We start from the raw sequence: 17,669 nt of genomic DNA, 5'->3' as shown, positions 1-17,669 counted from the left end.
GATAAACACATCTTGGTGCCGCGTTAGGAGCAAACATCCGACTCAGAGAGACCAGGAAGAGAGAAGGGAGGAGGACATGGGGCCAGAGAGGGTTTGCTTTGGGAGGGGGCAATCAGAGCCATCTGCACCCTGACGCAGTAAAAGGGGGACACTGAGGCAGGAGAGCACCAAGTGCTGGAGCCGCAGGCACGAGCGAGGGGCTCCAAGTACAGGCTGGCCGTGGGCGGGGCCGCTCAGCCACCCACCAGGGTGCGGGGCACAGGCAGCGGGTTGGAGAGTTGGGAGGGGAAAGGGGGCGAGGGCACCAGGCGCTGAGAGGGAAGGCTGAGAGAGGAGTGGGCACGAAAGTGTCAGCTGGGAGCACAGGGGTTTGCGACCAGGAACCCATGGTCAGTGTGGACAGGGTGTTTTTCTCCACTGAGGCACATTTGGCTCAACAGTTCCGGTATTAAACTATTTAGGAGTATTTAGTTATTAACTACTGCTTTGTAGTCATTGAAACAGTAGACAATTAAAGTTTTCAAAACAAGAGTCCGCCTGTATAAAGACTGCAACACAGTAAACCTGAAAATAGACGGTGCCGTCACGTCCAGGTCAGACGAACACCCACCTGACCCAGAGCCCCATGGGGAATGGCGGCTGGTCATGCTGTGAAGTTCACCGGCTGCACAAGGCCGGCCAGCGCTTTTCCCTGGGGCCGCTGTCTTCCTGGCCTGCAGCCGTGGTGGGCCCAGGCGCGCAGATGCCCTGCAGTCATAACCTCCGTGTGGCTTCAGGAAGTCCTCAGCCTCATCACCCCAGTGGGCGTGCGTGCCCCGACTTGCACACGGCCCACAAAGCTTCTCCCTAAAATACACCTCCCAGGGCCACCCACTGCAGCCACTGCACACAGCCCTCCCACCGTCGCAACCCCACCCCAGTGGTTAAAGGGTCTGAAATGCTCATGTCCACTCACGGACACCCCCCTCCCACCAGCCACAGTGGCACCAGGTCAGGGAGCTCGCCCTTTTCTTCACGCTGTGCTTGTGCCCCAGCAGTGCCCGGCGCTCAGAGGCTCTTCAAGAGGCCTCGGGCCTGGCTCTGCGCCCTCTGAGCCTCGCTGCCGGGCAGTGTGACACAAAGGCACTGACAGGACCGCCTCTGGGTTTGTGACGAGATTCCAAGAGAGCGGACGTGACGCACTCAGCTATCACGGCCATCACAGACCCTGAGCCAGGGGTCCCCTGCCAGCTGCCACCACTTGCCCAGGGCTGGGGTTGGTACGGCCTCTCGCTTAGCCCATCCATCAGAGAACTGGGCATTAGAAGGCCCTTTCCTTTCTGACTTGAGGTTTGTTTCAGAGTAATACTTGCAAAACGTCAGCAGCCTGCAGCGAGCTGGGACTCCTCCCTCAGCTGCTGGGCACCGGGGAAGACCCAGGCATGAGCAGGGCAGACGGCTCCACAGGGGACACCCCCCCCCCCCAGCGAGTCTCATTGGGGTGGTAAATAGGCGACAGCTGGTGTGAAAGCCAAGCGTGAAAGGCTGGGAGGACATGTGTGGCAGGCATGGCTCTCAGAAGGCAGCATTTCAACTGTGCTTCGGCTGGTGGCATTCTGGGAGGACAGGCCACGTGTGGCTCTGTCAGGCAGGAGCAGACAGCGCTCCGAGGCCTGATGACTGGTGCCTGCGGTCAGAGAGCACCAGTGTCTAATGTAACCCGGCCACCTGTGGAGGGAGGGACTGGCCAGGCTGCACCGAAAACCTGGCGTAAGAGGAGACCTAGCCTACGGCCACCTCTAGGATGTAGCAAACCAGGACCAAAACCCAGCGCCCGCTGTCTGGAGGCCCAATTTTCATGCCCACCAGTGTCTCAAACTTGAGAACACATGAACCCCCAATACAGCCAAGGCCAAGTGTGGAAAACTGCCCCAAGAGTTACAATTTTAGGCACATAACTGTCACCCACACTTCCTAGGACAAGCACAAACCCAGGCTTTGAACCTGCAGGGCAGTACTTGGTCAACAAGACTGTCACCAAATTAAAAACAGAAAATACAAACATTCCGGTAGAGAATTCAAAGACACAGGAGGCTTCACCTATAGACGCAGTTACAAGCAATGCTCCACATCCCCCAGCCTGTCACCTGTGAGGAGGAGATGACAGCTGTAGGCGGGGACTGAGCTGGAGACCCCAGAGTGGGGACCCTCTGGCTGAGGCACTGAGACGAGGCTCCAGGCAGGGACAGAGCTGGGCCCAGGTGAGACTCAAGGAGGAGCCAGGGCCCAGAGCCAGGTCCCTTCTCCCACCTGAGGGTGGTGATACAGAAGGTCTCTAAAATACTACTTTACTTCCCCTGTCTGAAGGGAACGAACAGAAACACACCAGAATATTAATGGGATGCTTAGTGGAACAATTTGGAGAAGAAACAAACTACTCTTGTAATCAGAAAAAAATCATTAAAAACAAAAATTAAAACTGGCTTCCAGTTCAAGATGGTGGGCCAGGCATCCAAGTTTCTCCCCTGACCCTCCATGGAGACCTGAGGGGCACAACTGACACCCGACGGCACTTGGGGTAAAGACACAGTCAGGGCCGGAACACGAGGGTGCGTTCCCGAGAACCACCCCGTGCTAAGAACCTAAGAAGTTCCGTAAAGCCTGATCCCGTCCAGCGATCCTCATGGGGGTGATTTCGTGCCCAGGGGATGTCTGGACACATTTTGGGAGCACACTACTGGCACCTGGTGGGTAGAGGCTCTCAGGACAAAGGACATCCGGCCCACATGCCCACAGAGGCTTGTGCCAGGCCACCCGCCGTAGATAAGGTGCCAGCGAGGTGGGGCCTGGGGCAGAAGTGCTGCTAGGTACCCAGGGGCCCCACCGACCGAGGCTGAGGAGCCTACCCCAGCTGCCGATGCTCTGAACAGTGAGGACCCCGACTGTCTGAGGACTTGCCAAGAGGGTGGTGGGCACGTGGGCCATGCCCCCGCAGGACGACGTGCCCTTGGGCTAAAGCACACGCGCTCCGGCCACACTCCCTCTGCCCTGACGACTACAGTGCACCCCGCCCTGCTCCAGACCGCACAGCCCAGCTCTGCGCCATCAGCCGGCCTGTGTTCTGATGATTTCTGCATCAGCACACGCTTCGAAGCCAAGGGCCCTGGTTTCCCGGTGAAACCTCCTCCTCATCCACTAGGAATTATCCTGAAAACTTCTGGGAAAAAATGTTAACTCAGCAGTAACACATGCCAACAGGACATTGGAATCATTATATGGAACCTAAACAATCTGGGAGGGCAAACGGGGGAGGGAGCTTCTCTGATCACAAAAACTCTGCTTTTAAAATCATCCTAGAAAAGAAGGAAAACTTTTAAAATCCGGCAGGCTAACTTGAAATGACACTTTTCTCTAGCTGTGTGAGCATCTGCGTGACTACTTTAATCAAACGCTATTCAATAGCTCTGGCACTCAGACTACACTCACGATTATCAAACAACAGCAGGATTCCAAAGAGAAATCCTTTCCTGTCCGATGGGTCCCACAGTCCCCAACAGGACCAAAAATGGCGATCACCACAGTTCTGACCTTTGAACCTTGTCTGTCAGTTCAAGTGACAACCCTGAAGGTGGAATGAGTGAGACAAAAGGCCAACAGTTAGCAGCTCCCTCACTCAGGCCTCTTCTTCTGGAGGAGGGGTCAGGAAAGAGGGTCAACCTCAGCCCCAGGGACGCGTATTTGGGGGCCTCTGAGCACAGGGTGTCCGCGGTGCTGAGCATGGAAGCACCGACCACCTACATCTTTTAGGGGTCCCGCAAACAGGCGCCTGTACACCAGGTCCCTTCCTTCATCAGATGAGGTGGCGAGGGAGAGCGCTGCTCAACCACAGGTTAAGGAGGAGCAGACACCTGGCTTCTGCTTCCCTGGGACACGCCCACCACCGTCGTCTGACTTGTCCTGGAGCTTCTAACATGCAGCCCCCACTTCACACTCAGGTGACTTCCATGCTTCGGTGCACTGCCTACGTTTGACAGGAGTAAATGTCTCAGAGGACTTAAGAACCCTGCCTGAGGGCTCCCAGGAAGTGGTGTGTGTGGTTTGGGGGGCTCAAACCCCAGCACCCACCACCACCGGTCACCACTGAGGTGGACGGGATCACGGGGGCCCTTCCGGAGGAGAGAAAAGGTACCGGGCCACCCAAGAAAAGAATCCAGAATCACCAATCAGCCACAGCTCTCCTGAGAAACTTGTGACCTTGACCTTTTAAGGAATTTATTCCCAGGTGCCTCATTCCAGTCAATCACCATCAAATCCTCTGCTAACCGAGTACTAGGAACACCAGCTTCGTCCTCATGGAATTTGGCTTGGTAAGTGACCATCCAAGGTCACCCAACCGGCGAGCAAGTGGCAAGGGCTGTATTTCAGGTTTGGTGACGACCAGCAAAATGGGTTCCCATGAAGTCGCTAGGGCTGCCTCAGAACTTCCCTGACCAGTGAGCGGGAGCCAACACATCAACTCCGCCTGAGATGCAGCTTTGGGGAGCAGCTGGCACCAACGCCAGTCACGACGGGCACTGTGGCTGGGTGCCTGCGACCCCACCCCCGGAAAGCCCGGCCTCGACCTCGGCCCCAAAGTCACCCGCCTGCCTACCGCCAGGACGGTCACTTCATGCTGTTCAAGACGAAGAGGCCACGACGCGGCTCGAGGGCGAAGCGGGACGCCGGGCCGACCGCTCCCCGCCCTGCCACGAAGTCCCTCCAGGCCGGCCAGGGGCAGCAACGGCCAGGAGCCACACCCGCCGGCCGGGCCCGGGGGAGCCCGCCGGGCAGACCCGCCGGCCGCAGACCCCGCAGACCCCGCCGCCCCCACCGCCCCCGGGGAGCCCGACCCCCCAGGCCTCGCAGACCCCACACCCGCAGGCCCAGACCCCGGGAGCCAGCCCACCGACCCCCAGGCCCCGGGAACCGGGCCCCGACGACCCTGCCCCGTACCCCCCCACACCCACAGACCCCGCCGCCCCCGGGGCACCCAGCCCTGCACACCCGCAAGCCCTCCAGGCCCCCCCGGACCCCACGAGCCGGGCCCCCAGGCCCCCCGGGCCCCAGGCCACGCCCCTCCTCCCCGCGGCCCGCCGGCACCCGCAGGCGCGGTCGCCCCGCCCGCAGGCCCACCTTGAGGGTCGGGTACTCCTGCACCTTCAGGGTCATGGACAGCTGAGCAGCCGACTCCTGCACCGCCATCTTGAATCCGCCAAAACATTAGCGGGCGGAGGGGAAGGGCCGCGCGGCACGCCGGGTAGTGACGTAGCGGGCGGGGCGGGACGATAAGTCTGCGCCAATCGTGTCCGCGTCCAGCCCAACCAATCAGCGCCGGCCTTCCTCTTCTCCAGCCAATCAACGGGAAGACCGGCAGGGCGGGTCCCTCCTTGAACTCGGAGTCGGGAAGGACCGCCTGGAGGCCCGGGTGCTCCGGCCTGTCCAGCTGCGGTGCTTGCGTACCCCGGCTGCCCGGAACTCTTGGGGTTGGGGTGGCTAGGGGATGGACTCGGCCAGCTGCAGACCCGCCGGGGACTGGGACCCGCGAGGGAGCGGCTATGGGGGCCGCCCTTACAGGCTCTAACCTTTCGTGGCAGTGACCCTTGGAGGCAGTGAGCCCTCGTGATTGTGGTCCTTTCTGGTAGTGACGCCTCGTGGTACTTCGTGGTAGCGTCATGGCAACGTGGCCAAAATGTGTGCAGGCCACCTGACTACATTCCGTTGGGCCCCATTTCCACAGAGTAACAGCTGCTGGAATCCTGGAACCCCAGGTTTTCTATTGGAAGAGGAAGGGGGGGGTACTTAAAACTAACTTACAGGAAGAAAAGCTCCCAAAGTATAACGGGGGCATATGGCTCTGGCGTCCAACGCCAAACTCCAGTTTCGTTTCAACCATTTCACATTCTTATCCTTTCAAATATAGTTCTTTCATTTTCTTTTTAAAATGGAAATGAAACTAGGTTTCGTTAATTGGGAGACTACTTCCATATTAAGCCATCTCTTAGTTTTCACATTTCATGCTTATTTCTGAAACAAACAAAAATACTGAGGGTTGAAAGAAATACCTAAGGCGACACAAGGGAAGCCGCTGTCCCGAGTGGGAGCCACCAGGACCCTCTGACCCCCACCTCCACCCAGCCCCTATCCATGCAGCATCCCAGCAGAATCTCGGAGATGACAAGAACCACACATGGGTGAGAAGAAGCTTCCTCTCCTGGATAAACCGAGTGCCGTGTACCTGATCAGCCAACACGTGAATTCATCAAGGTCATCAGAGATACTTGCAGCCTTCTTCCTGTTGGGGAACAAGTGGGCGTCTCCACACCGGTTTCGGAAGTATGCAAAGGCGAGACGGGTGAAGGTGGAGTCCCGTGTGTGATACGTGCCTCTCAGGAGACATCTGGAACACATGTGTTGGTGGGAGACTAGAAAAAGGCAGCTATTCTTGAACTTTTTAAACCCTCACCAAGGAAAAGACAGGACGTTACCAACTAAGATAGATCAGTTCCTCGAATCACAGGTCATCAGAACAGTAGTGCTCCTGCCTGGGAGTTTTAGGAAGTTGTTCTTCATTTCAAGCAGAAAAACTGAGCTCCAAATGAGCACATGCAGCTTTGGGAAACTATTTTATTTAACCCAGGTTGTCTCATTTTCAAATTTCAGAAATTTACAAATAAGGTGCTTTGCATTCTAAGCGGCAGATAAAATAGATCCCGAAATTATTTGAACACACTTTCCCCAACAGAAACCTGCACTGTGAGCGTTCAGACAGACATCAAGCCTTCTCTCCAGGTTCCCGGAACGGACCGCCTTTTAACCGAGAACTGTTTGGATACAGCGCCATGAATTTAAGGTGTACAAGGTATTGGTTTGATGCATTATATCACAGTGTGATTGCCACTGCAGGGTAGCTAACAGCAGTTCTGAGAGTGGGCATTTGGCTGGAGCCCAGGAGGCCAGGCCGGGCAGCGAGGCCTAGGTACAGAGTGCACACAGAGCCGGCCAGGGACTCACCTCCCACAGCAGATGGTAAGTGACACAGCTTCCATGAAGTTTGAGCATAGAGGAGAAAGACTAACCATGGCGGCAGCTGGAGGACTTGGGACCAAAGAGGGACCGGAGCATGTTGAGACATTGCTTCTGGAAAGAGTCCACAGAAAGGCAGGGCTGAAGTGAGGGCCATGGAGCAGCCTGGAGTCCAAAAGGCAGGATGGTAGGTGTACAAGGTATTGGTTTGGGGACCTGGGCTTCTTTCACCCACGCCCTCGGATGAAACAGGTGGCCCCCAGGGTCCACGGCTGACATTTGGCATTGGTTAAACAATGAATAAACATCTTACACTTGGTCCACAAATACTGATATTCTATATTAAAATATTTCCAATTCCATAGATTCTACAGAAAAAGGTAGTTAACCCATAATACTATTATCTTCAGGAAGTCAAAGTGAGGGTTTAATTTGTTGTATAACAATTCCCCATGATAGGAATAACAAAAACCATGAGATTAGGCGCGAGCTGCAGAGGTAGGTGGGTGTGAAGACCGAGTCTTGCACAAGGAGATGCCGCGAAGGAGGCGGGACTCCGTGCAGTCCCAGGGCCTGGCCGCCGCCGCCCTCTTTGCTGCTTTGGCGGCTGTCTCCTGAAGCCAGCACTGTTGGCAGCACTGTTCTTCTCAGCTGCTATAGAAAGCCTAATTTTGCAGTTTATCACAAAATGCCAGATTTGCTCAGCAAGTAATTCAATCTTACACATGGGGTACTTGGTTATCACGAAATTATTCTTTAATAAAAATGTATGCTGGGGTGGACGGGTGGCTCAGGCGGTAAGAGCGCGAGCTCTGGGCAACGGGGCTGCCGGTTCGATTCCCATATAGGCCAGTGAGCTGCACCCTCCACAACTAGAATGAAGTCAATGAGCTGCCGCTCAGCTCCCGGGTGGCTCAGCTGGTTGGAATGCGCCCTCTCAACCACAAGGTTGCCAGCTCGACTCCCAAAAGGGATGGTGGGCTGCGCCCCCTGCAACTAACAAAGGCAACTGGACCTGGAGCTGAGCTGCGCCCTCCACAACTAAGATTGAAAGGACAACAACTTGACTTGGAAAAGTCCTGGAAGTACACACTGTTCCCCAATAAAAATCCTGTTCCCCTTCCGACCCCCAAAAAAGAAAGAAAACATAGGTACTAAACATGGACCTTGTGTTCAAAAAGTATTTTTTAAAAATGTATGCCTTGTGGTCTCTTTTATTATTTGGTGTGTCGTTTCCTCCATCGCCACAGGTGCCAGGACTGTCATGTGCCAGTTACTGGCCGGCTGAGGCAGAGTTCTTAGCTCTTGGGCGTCGTAGAAATGTGCCTCTTGCCCTACCAAGGAAAACATTTGGAACTGCCCGTTAGTAACACCTTGGTCACCCCTGTTTCAATGTGTACGTGATCGTAATGAGAGACGTCTTCATAAACAGGTGTGTCTAGTCCTGGGGAGGGGCTGACAAGTGAGTGTACTGCTCACAACAGCAGTTACAGGTGAGTTGTCTGACCCCAACAGACAGACGGACCCAGGGAGATGGGGAGGACGGAGCCAAGGCAGCCCAGGTCTGACCCAGCAAACTTGGCCAGCACTGCAACTCCCAGGGTCCTGCAGCTTTGCTGGGGTGGAGGGCTAGTGGGAGCTGACTGTGGCTCCAGGCACTGCCCAGAGAAGCAGGGATACAAGGCCACTGCATGGGGGCCACCCTGCCCCGGAGGCTCCTCCAGCAGCCAGCTAAGGGCTTAGAGTCACAAGCAAGCCAAGAGGTCCCCTAAATGATCACCTGGCTGTAGGACCGTGGGGCAGAGGTGGTGACAAGCGGGGAAATGCAGCTTATTTAAACAGAGGACACCAAGAGTAGTTCAGTTGCTCCCATCTATCACAAAAGGTGGGAGGTGCTTCACCTGCTGGTCACAGGCCCTCCCTGCTCTCACTGCGTTTTGAAGGAGCACACAGAACCTCCTTAGTCGGTGTGTGTGTGGGGGCCTCAGTGCAGGGCCCTTCCACCCCACCCTGCCCCGCCAGCCTGCTTCCCCAACTGCCCATCCTGGCCTGCGGTGGCGGCTGACACACCTGGCCGGCCACACCTGAGATGCTGCCCTGAGGAGTGTGGCTGGGAGCTGAGAAGGACATTGCCCAGGAGAAGCGAGACTGGAACTTTGGGGTCCTTTCTCCCTGCCCCCCAGCGTCAAATTCATCACTGAATGTGGCTCTGCCTCTCAAAAGCAGCCACCCCCTCTGCCATCCAGGGACACCCTGCAGTCTCCCAGACATACCCACTCCCACCGGCTGGGTCTGCCCTGCTCGGGCCACCCACCCCCAGTGGAGCAGCCACAGCGATTCCCACGCTTTTGCCCACCTGGGGTGCGCTCACCGCCAGGCAGCTCCCACCTGCCACCGTCACCCACACCATGTCCCTCAGGGACAGAGAATGTCCCAGATGCCAGCCGCTCCATCCTGGTGGCACCCTCATGGTGGCACACTCATGTGTGCTCATCAGAGGCCTGCAGCACACTGCAACCTGCAGCTGAGAAGCCCGGCTGCCGTGGCTGGAGTTTGGTGCCAAAACTGTGGGGTCCAAACCCATTTTGCCACAAACTGGCTGAGGTCTCAGACCAGAAATGGTCAGTCCCCATCTGTGGACACTCGGCCTCTGATCTCCTTCCTGTCAGAATGGCACCCACCTCTGTGCCTGCTTTGAGATGAGAGGATTCGAGGGGTCAACGTGTGAGAAGCATCGGTTGGTGGGGTGAGCAGGTGGTACCATATCAGCTGTGTCTCGTGGACACTCTCAGAGCCGTGGAGACCCCTGCCACTTCACAGCACTGCTCACTGCTCCGAGGGTCGCATTACACACTGGCTGAAGACCCAGCCAGCTAGAGAGTGCGAGGCTCGCGTGGCAGGGCGCAGTGACCGCCACCTGTGCTGTACAGCACACCCTCGTGGGGCGACTTCTTTTGAATTCCAAACAATTATCTAAAACTCATACAAGGTCGGACAATTAAGTTCACGAACTTTCCACCATGTAAGTGCACAGTGGAAAGTTCACGAACTTAATTGTCCGACCTTTCGTAGTATATCCTATCACAAGGTTCACACCACCTTTCCCCCAAGATGACCCACTTTCCACCCCAGTTCCCCCGTCTGCCCTTCTGGGGTGGGTGTGTGTGGGGATGTCACGCCGACTATTCTGGGAATGCTGCCTGGAAGGCAAAAGCTCCCAGCAGCCCACATCTCGCCACTGCAGCTCTCCAGGGCGGCTGCAACCCCTGGGGCCTGTTCCTGCACGGCCTTGGCCTGGCACCCCAGAGCACAGGACCGGTCCCACAGGGCCTGGGTCTCCTCTGGCACATGCTCTCAGTCCCCCTTCATCTTGTGCTGTGTCCAGAGAAGCTTGGTCCTATGCTAAGGCATGGCATCTCCTCCCTCTGAATACGAGAACTCCACCGAAGAAAACAGCTTTTCCTCACATGCCACCAGCACATCAGGCTGAAGTTGATCCCTGGCCAAGGGCCCACAGTGACTTCTCAGGGGCCTGCGCCCTGCACAGCTCCAAGCATCCACCCAGGCCTAGGAACCAGGCCACGCACCACTAGTATTCTGCAGCCCGATTCTGACAGGGACAGCGACGTCCCCCTCACAGCCAGCCCAACAGGCCCCTGAGCTGGAAAGGGGATTTCCACCTGGGCCTGTGGCCTCACATTTTTCCAGTCTGTGTCAAGATGCCCCCTCTTTTGGGTTCAGGCTATTCTTTCTGCGGTTTCCTGTCCTTTCACCTGTCTGCCAGAGAAACTGAATCATAGGGTGGGAGGGCTGCTAGGACATGGCAGGGGCGAAGGCTGCCAGGAAGCGATGGAGGGGTATGTGGCCGCTCTCCTCACCTCCAGCACCTTCTCAGAGGACACCAGCGCAGCTTCTCAGAGGACACCTTGGTAGTGGGGTGAATGAGGCGTGGCAGGAGGTATTTCTCCTCTATCAGGTACGTAGCAGCCTCTTCCAGCCACCTAACTCCATAGCCACAGAGAGACAATGACTTGGGTAGCGTTCAAGGCCCCTTTGGGGCTGGACACCCGCTGTGCCCGTGGGTGGGGTCCTGGAGTTTGGGGCGAGGAGGCTGCCCTGTGTGGAGTAGGCAGTCCAAGGGGGACACCTCGAATTTGGGGTCAGGCGGCAGTCCACGGCTGACGGTGTCCGAGTGGGAGCTGGCGGCTGCCCTCTGCTGAGTGTGGCCTTAGAGACAGGGCACCTGAGTCGGGGGTCTCACCATCGGCAGGGTGTCGTGGGTCCCTGCCCACCTGGGCGGAGCTGGGTTGCGATGCTGGAGGCCTGGGCAGGGCCCTCCTGGGTTGGCTGAGGGTCCGGTGCGCTCGGACTGCTGCGCTCCACCGCCCCCGCCCTAGTGGGGGCGCCTGGACCAGCAGCCCCGCCAGCCCGGCCGCGGGGCACGGTTCCAGGCGCGCCGGTGCGTGCGCGGACTGGAGGCACCGCAGAGAGGCGCGAAGGTGGAGCGCAGGGTGTGGGTGAGGGGCCCGGGCAGGACGAGGGGAAGAGCTGCGAGCCTCGCGCGGGAGCGCAGCACTCGTCTAAAGAGATGTGGCGGGAACCACTGCCCAACTCCAGGCACCCTCGGCTGTGCCGGCTTTTCTACTTGCACTAGCGTGAAACGCCTCCTCGTGACGTCACCTCGTGCCCCCGGCCAATCACCAGGTGGCTCTCCCCCCGGCCGGCCGACCTGACGCCACCGCCCGGACCCCTCCCTCAGCCCTTCCCCAGCCCCTCCCGGGGGCCGCTGCCCGAACCCGGCCTCGCCCGGCTCGCCGCCTGGCTGGCTCCCTCCCCTCCGACGCAGAGCCTTCATCTCCCAGGTTGAGTACCTGGGGTGGGGATCCGAGAGCAGGCAGGGGGCGGGCTGTCGGTCACGTGGGGCGCGTCCTTCCCGGGGTTTCCAAGGTGATCGACAGGCACCCGGATGCTGATGCTGCGGCAGCTCCCTTTGCTGCCACTGTTTTCGCCATCTGATGGCCGGTTCTGGGGACTGGACCTCAGGAAAAGAGATGGAGAGCAGGGTGGGCAGGCTGCAGGTGGCCTGGGGTAAGGACAGAGAGGCAGGATCATCACACGGAAGGGCCAGGCTGCCCGGCCCAGAGCACGGAAGTTTGCATCGGACAGCACCCATCTCGGTGGTCGGCCTCCTCCCGAGGCCGCGCTCCTCCGTGAAGGGGTTTGTCCCGCTCGCTGCTGATGCTGCCACACCCTGCCGTCATTTTCGATGACTTCCACATTCGCAGAGACAGCCCATTATATACCTGGACTGTGCCTCCTGTTGCAAACATCGTTGGCATTTCCCCCAGCAGCCATGTCTTCCTACACTGAATAACGGCAACACTAATAAAATGTAAACTGTCCTGGTCTCCCGCGCAGTGGGCTCAGGGAAAGGGGGCCATTCCCTGGGGTGAACCCCGCCAGAGGAAGTGGTGGCGGGCCTCCACTTCCTCTTTGCTCGGATTGGCTGGGGGTGCGGCCCGCGTTTGACCCGTTCTAGCCAATAGGGCCTGAGAGGGTGTCTGTGGTAGGAGGCAGGTGCAGTTTGGGAAAGTTTTATGTCCTAGCTAAGGACCCGCGGGTGGTAGGAATCAGTCATCCCCCTTTGCTTTGTTTGACCTGGGAGGGTGAATGTAATGTGGGGACTCAGCTCCCCGCACGAGAACGCAGGATATGGCGAGGCCAAAAAGGAACCCCAACGGAGCCATAGGTAGGGGAGTCACACCACTATAGTCTCGCTGGCGGCTGGTAGGAGACACAGGGAGCAGGAGCCACACGATGTGCAATCCGCCAACCAATCAACCCCCCAGCGCAGCCACGGAGTTATATCAGTGGCCAATGGCTCACTGGTTACCGCTGATGGCCACCAGCCATGGGATGGCCATCTGATTACAGCCGATGGCCATCTAATAACCGAGCCAGCACCTTTCCATGCGAGGCTGAGAGCCTGGAAACTGCTCTCTGGGACTCTGTCCCCACGGTGAATATGTGATGTTAGGAGCTGTCACAGCCAAAGTGGGACCATGAGGAAAGAGGTAACGAGAACCCAAGGGGAGCTGATGCAAAGGTCTGCCCTTGCTGATGAGATGAATTAACCAACCCTGGAGCCTCCTGACTGGACAGCTTTTTGGTGAGAGAGGATAACCACCTGTGCCGAAGCCACTTTGGGCCAGAAACTCTGGTATATGAGCTGAAGGCACCCTAACTGGTCCATTTCATCCCCAGAATAACCTAAATATTTCTTGTGTGGATTCCACTTTCTAACTACCCTACCTGGTGTTTCTCGCAATGAAACAGGCCCTTGTGTCAGTCGCAGCTCCTTTGGCCTGCGCCCTCCAGAGTCTGGGGCCTTGCCACATAGTCAGGGCTGAACACGTGCAATGAGGTGTGTGGCCCCCGACAGCACAACCCTTCACCCCACACGTTACTAGTGTAAAACAGAACAAAACAAGCACACAAACAAAAACCAGGGACATCAAGCACCTGAAGGACTCGGTCTACTGTGGTCCCTGCTGTGAAAGCCAAGTCGGAGGGCAAGTCGAGGCCTGGCCCAGGCGCTGGGTCCCAGAGATGAGGCCTGAGTCCCCCAGGCCCTGCAGGGCGGGAACCTGCCCACTGACCCTCACATGAGGGGGAAGGCGTTGGCCACTGTGTGGGCAGCTCCGTCATCACAATGCCCTCACACTCCTCCCTGATGCAGCCAACCTGCAAATGCACCCTTGGGCAGGCTCCTTGAGCCCTGTGTGGTCACGTGACTATTTTCTGCGGAGGCCTTGTGAGATTTCCGAGGAGGATTTGGAAGTGAGGCAGCAGGTGTAGAAAGCCTGTGATGGCTGTGTCCCTCCAGGGGCACCCAGAGGTCAGAAGCTACCAGAGGGTGATGAGCAGAAAGATGGAGATGGGCCCTAACCTCGCACAGAGAATCAGACGTCTTTACTTCCCTCTGTTTCCTCCCAGCGTTGCTATGTTGCATTTTGTGCTATGCAGACGCTTCCCCCGCACACACACAACTTCTGGTTGGGGGGGCTCCTGGGTCTGCACCCCCCTCCTCCCCAACTTCTGGGGTCCCAGGGATGGGGTTCCTCACCAGCCCACGCTCCACTTCTAATGCACCCTCTGCACCCTCCTGTGGTTCCAGCGTCCTTTCCCGTTCCCAGAAACGGCCCTCCTCGCCCTGCAGTGTGGGCCACCTGGCTAGCCTTGCCCACCACTGCGTCCTCAGTCATTTCCTCCTGGGCGTCCTCCTGGCCCCCTACTAGCTCAACCCCCCTGACTCTTCACTGTCCTATCATAGTAGTAATTGTATGTGCTCATGGGACTGTCTGATTCATGTTTCCTTCCCCATGACACTGAGCAACCTGAAAGCAGGTGGCCCTGAGCACAGCTCCCCGCCCCCCCAGAAGGCGCTCACACCTGCCACCTCCCGCCTGAGCCTGTGCCTCGCTGCTTCCGTGCCTTCCATGTTCCTTATCAGCTCAGGAATCGCTGCAGTCAGGAGGCCCCAGCGTGGGTTTTCTGCCCAGTCCCTTTCTCAGGGTAATTTCAGGCATGTGACCGCGGCGACCCTCAAAGTGGGCGTGGTGAGAGAGCCGGATCCCACGGGGTGGGGACACACCACGGACAGCACATGGAGTGCTCGCCCTGCCGCCACGGGCCACCTCTTTGCCCTTCGCAGTCCCCATGTGGGTACACAGGAATTCGGGACCCCCTCTGCCCAGGTCTTTGCCAGCTTGAGGACATTCTTCCACTTTCCGTCCATGGAGCTGGCTGATGAAAGAGGTCGCAGGGCAATCCTCCAGCCTGTCCGGCGTCCAGCAGGGCTGCGGAGGTGCACGGCTCCCGAGCTGAGGTGCACAGCGCCTGAGCCCCACCTTCCTGTCTGCAGGCTGGCGATGCCCCTCCCGGACTCGAGAAGACAGGGGCCGGAGGTCCTGTGGGGCTGGCCCCAACGAGTGAGAGAATTAGGGGAGGCTGCCGGAGGGGTGATTAGGGTGGGTGCTGACAGCCGGAGGTGGGCGGGGCGAAGGCAGAGCAAGGACCAAGTTCCTGAGTGGGGCGGACTGTGCACAGTCTAAGGAGACTCAGGGGCACCACGAGGGCTCCACCACAGCTAGGCGGTGGGGGGGGGGACCTCGGGATTGGTGGGTGGTCTCTGGATGCTGCAGGAGTGGGGGACCCTCGGAAAGAGATTGGGGGTCTCGGGGCAACAGGGCTTGAGAGGAGAGCCCTGAGGTTCAGCTGGGATTGGCCAAAAGTGGGAGAGGGGCAGCCTGGAGAGCCAATCCTGCCCGGACATGGGCGGGGCTCTCCTGTCTGGCCCAGTAAAAACCACTGGCCTATCAGGCATCAGTGCAGCTGGCCCTTCTCCCTGCTCTCTCCGCGGTCCTGCGCAGGCCTCAGTCAGGGCCTCGGGGGGTCACGTCACCGCATTCCGCCCACTACTACCACTCCCGGGTACGTGGGGAGAGGCGTGGTCTGCATCTCCATGCTCACCAAACCTCCGTGTGTGCCAGGCCGTAGCCTGCACTTGCCATCAACTCTTTTACCCTCCCAGCTCCCCATGGAGATGAGTTTGTCAGGTCCCCCGCTTTCCTCAACCCCTTCACCCCCTGTCCCCGGGGAGCCACTGCCATCTTGTCATTTTCCATCACGCCGATTCCCTCTCAGTCATCGTGGGGAAGAGGCTGTCTCAATCCTCATCCTCCAGAGCTGATGTCACCCTCCCAAAGCCGTAAGGAAAGCCTGTCAATTGGAGTCGATGCCCCTCCTCCCGGAGTGTCACCTCCACCTTCCGTCACTTCTCTTAATTCCCAACTGCCCACAAGGAAGGTGCTGTCACCAGCGAGGCAAAGCAGGCACACAGATGAGCCCTTGCCACAGGGCCCGGCTGGTAGGTGGAAGCAGCAGCGCCAAGCCAGGCGTGGGGCCGGCACCCAAACTGTGCAGCCTGGTGGTGACAGGAGGGCCCCATGGGACTCTGACGCCAATGGAGAGTTGTGCTGCCCCAAATGCGCAGCGACGGTCTGGGAAGGAAAGCAGGGCTAACTGAGCAAAACCTGGCAGCTGGGACTGTGAGCAGAGCAGATGGCAGGGACGACCTCTAAGACCTCACAGCAGACCAGATGGCTTCCCCCGGCTTTCGGCTTTCGTCGGGGATGCAGGTTCTGGTGGGAGAGGCTCCCAGACCAGCTGTTGTAGGTGGCCACCAGGTGGGCCTAGACCTGAATCTACCCAAGGAGGACGCCTTCCCAGGAGCCTCACTGCGCAGGGGCGGCCATGCTCCCCCACAGCCTTTCTTCGGAGGTCTTGGCACCGTCAGCACTCCTGTACACTAAGCACCCTTTCTGCTCAAAGTGACACTCACTACTGTACATGTCTCGGGTCTCACCTCACCTAACAGGGCAACCGAGGGGTTAAGGGTCCTGGGAGGCTCCTAAACAGTCCAGCAAGCGTTCATGGGCTGGAGAGCCATCTCTGCCGGTTGGTGGACCCACTTCGCTGCCTGACCACAGGGGGGCCTGTGGCTTTCTGCCTTTGGTTCAGACCTGTAAGTGCTGCCCCAGGCCATTTGCATGTGTCACTTCCCCACAGTTCTTGTTTGAGGATGAGAGGCCATCTGTGTTCAGTGGGAAGGGACTTCCACCTCTCCTGACCACCTGCCAGACCAGCCTCAATGGCAGCCAGTTCTGGAGGCCCCTCTACCCGCCTCCATTTGGGTCACGACCTGACCTGCCACCCACCAAGCTCCATAAGTCCTCCCTCCACTGGCCAGTGCCACTGTGTCCTAAGCTGAATGGACAGTGGTGGGGAGCCAGAGCCCAGGGTGAGCATGCAGGACAAGTCCAACTACAGCAAAGGGACAGGAACAGGCGCCCGTCCCATGCAGTGTCCCCAGCCTCCCTCCAGGAGGAGACAGGCAGGGTCGTGCAGAGGCAACTGGTTAAGTCACGATGAGGTCACGTGGGGCTGGCTGGGCCCTGAGCCCCGTGACTGTGTCCCTATAAGAGGAGGAGACTGAGGCAGACGCCGCACTGCTGCAGCTTCCAGCCCAGGTTGTTCCATCCCTTCCAGTCCCTGGTGGGGTCGAGGTGCTTGGCGTTCCTGGGCTGGTGGCTCTGACCTCTGCCTTCACCATCACATGGCATTCTCTGAGTGTCTGTGTCCAAATTTCCCTCCTCTTATAAGGACACCTGTCATGTTGGATTAGGGCCCATCATCTTAACATGAGAATATCTGCAAAGACGCTGTTTCCAAACAAGGTGGCATTTGCTGGCTCTGGGAGTGAGGACGTGGCCGTGACTCTGGGGGACAGTTTTTCTCAGAGGCAGTTTCTGTTGTGGACAGCTGTGAGCGTGTGCTCTGTGCTTTGTGGAGCCCATGCTCATGCTGCCTGTCCCCTCCCTGTGGATTCTGTATTTGAAGACGGGGTTGTCCCATGTCCATTCTCTGTGACTCCTGGGCCCTGAGATCCCCAGCGGGCCCCGGCCCCAGGCCTGGGGACACAGTGGCCCAGGGAGCTGTCTTTCTGCTTGCGGGTCTGAGGGTGTCTCGGGGTGCGTGCTGTGACATTAGCGTCACTGACCTGCCGC

At 58.3% G+C, this 17,669-nt stretch overlaps 1 protein-coding gene and 1 long non-coding RNA gene across 6 annotated transcripts in view; both read right to left on the bottom strand.

Moving 5' to 3' along the window:
* MAEA (macrophage erythroblast attacher, E3 ubiquitin ligase) overlaps positions 1 to 6,395 on the bottom strand; it is a 30,135-nt gene extending 23,740 nt beyond the window's left edge. For 2 of the 4 annotated variants that reach the window (XM_074320076.1, XM_019712488.2), the window contains exons 1-2: positions 6,254 to 6,395; positions 5,152 to 5,791 (exon numbers count right to left, since the gene is read on the bottom strand). In XM_074320076.1, coding sequence (XP_074176177.1) covers positions 5,152 to 5,220 — 69 coding nt within the window. In that variant the 5' untranslated portion in view covers positions 5,221 to 5,791; positions 6,254 to 6,395. Of the gene's footprint in view, positions 1 to 5,151; positions 5,792 to 6,253 lie in introns of those variants that run through there. The other 2 variants (XM_074320072.1, XM_074320085.1) reach the window with 1 other exon arrangement.
* Positions 6,396 to 6,624: 229 nt separating this feature from the next.
* LOC109434983 (uncharacterized) overlaps positions 6,625 to 17,669 on the bottom strand; it is a 16,710-nt gene continuing 5,665 nt past the window's right edge. The window contains exons 1-3 of one of the 2 annotated variants that reach the window (XR_012492213.1): positions 12,345 to 17,106; positions 11,913 to 12,079; positions 6,625 to 8,375 (exon numbers count right to left, since the gene is read on the bottom strand). This is a non-coding gene — a long non-coding RNA (uncharacterized LOC109434983). Of the gene's footprint in view, positions 8,376 to 11,912; positions 12,125 to 12,344; positions 17,107 to 17,669 lie in introns of those variants that run through there. The other variant, XR_012492215.1, reaches the window with a different exon arrangement.

This window comes from Rhinolophus sinicus, linkage group LG02 (genome assembly GCF_036562045.2).
Source record: "Rhinolophus sinicus isolate RSC01 linkage group LG02, ASM3656204v1, whole genome shotgun sequence".
Classification (NCBI taxonomy): domain Eukaryota; kingdom Metazoa; phylum Chordata; class Mammalia; order Chiroptera; family Rhinolophidae; genus Rhinolophus; species Rhinolophus sinicus.
Note: the sequence above shows the minus strand (reverse complement) of the source record. Positions and strands in the feature narration are given on the sequence as shown.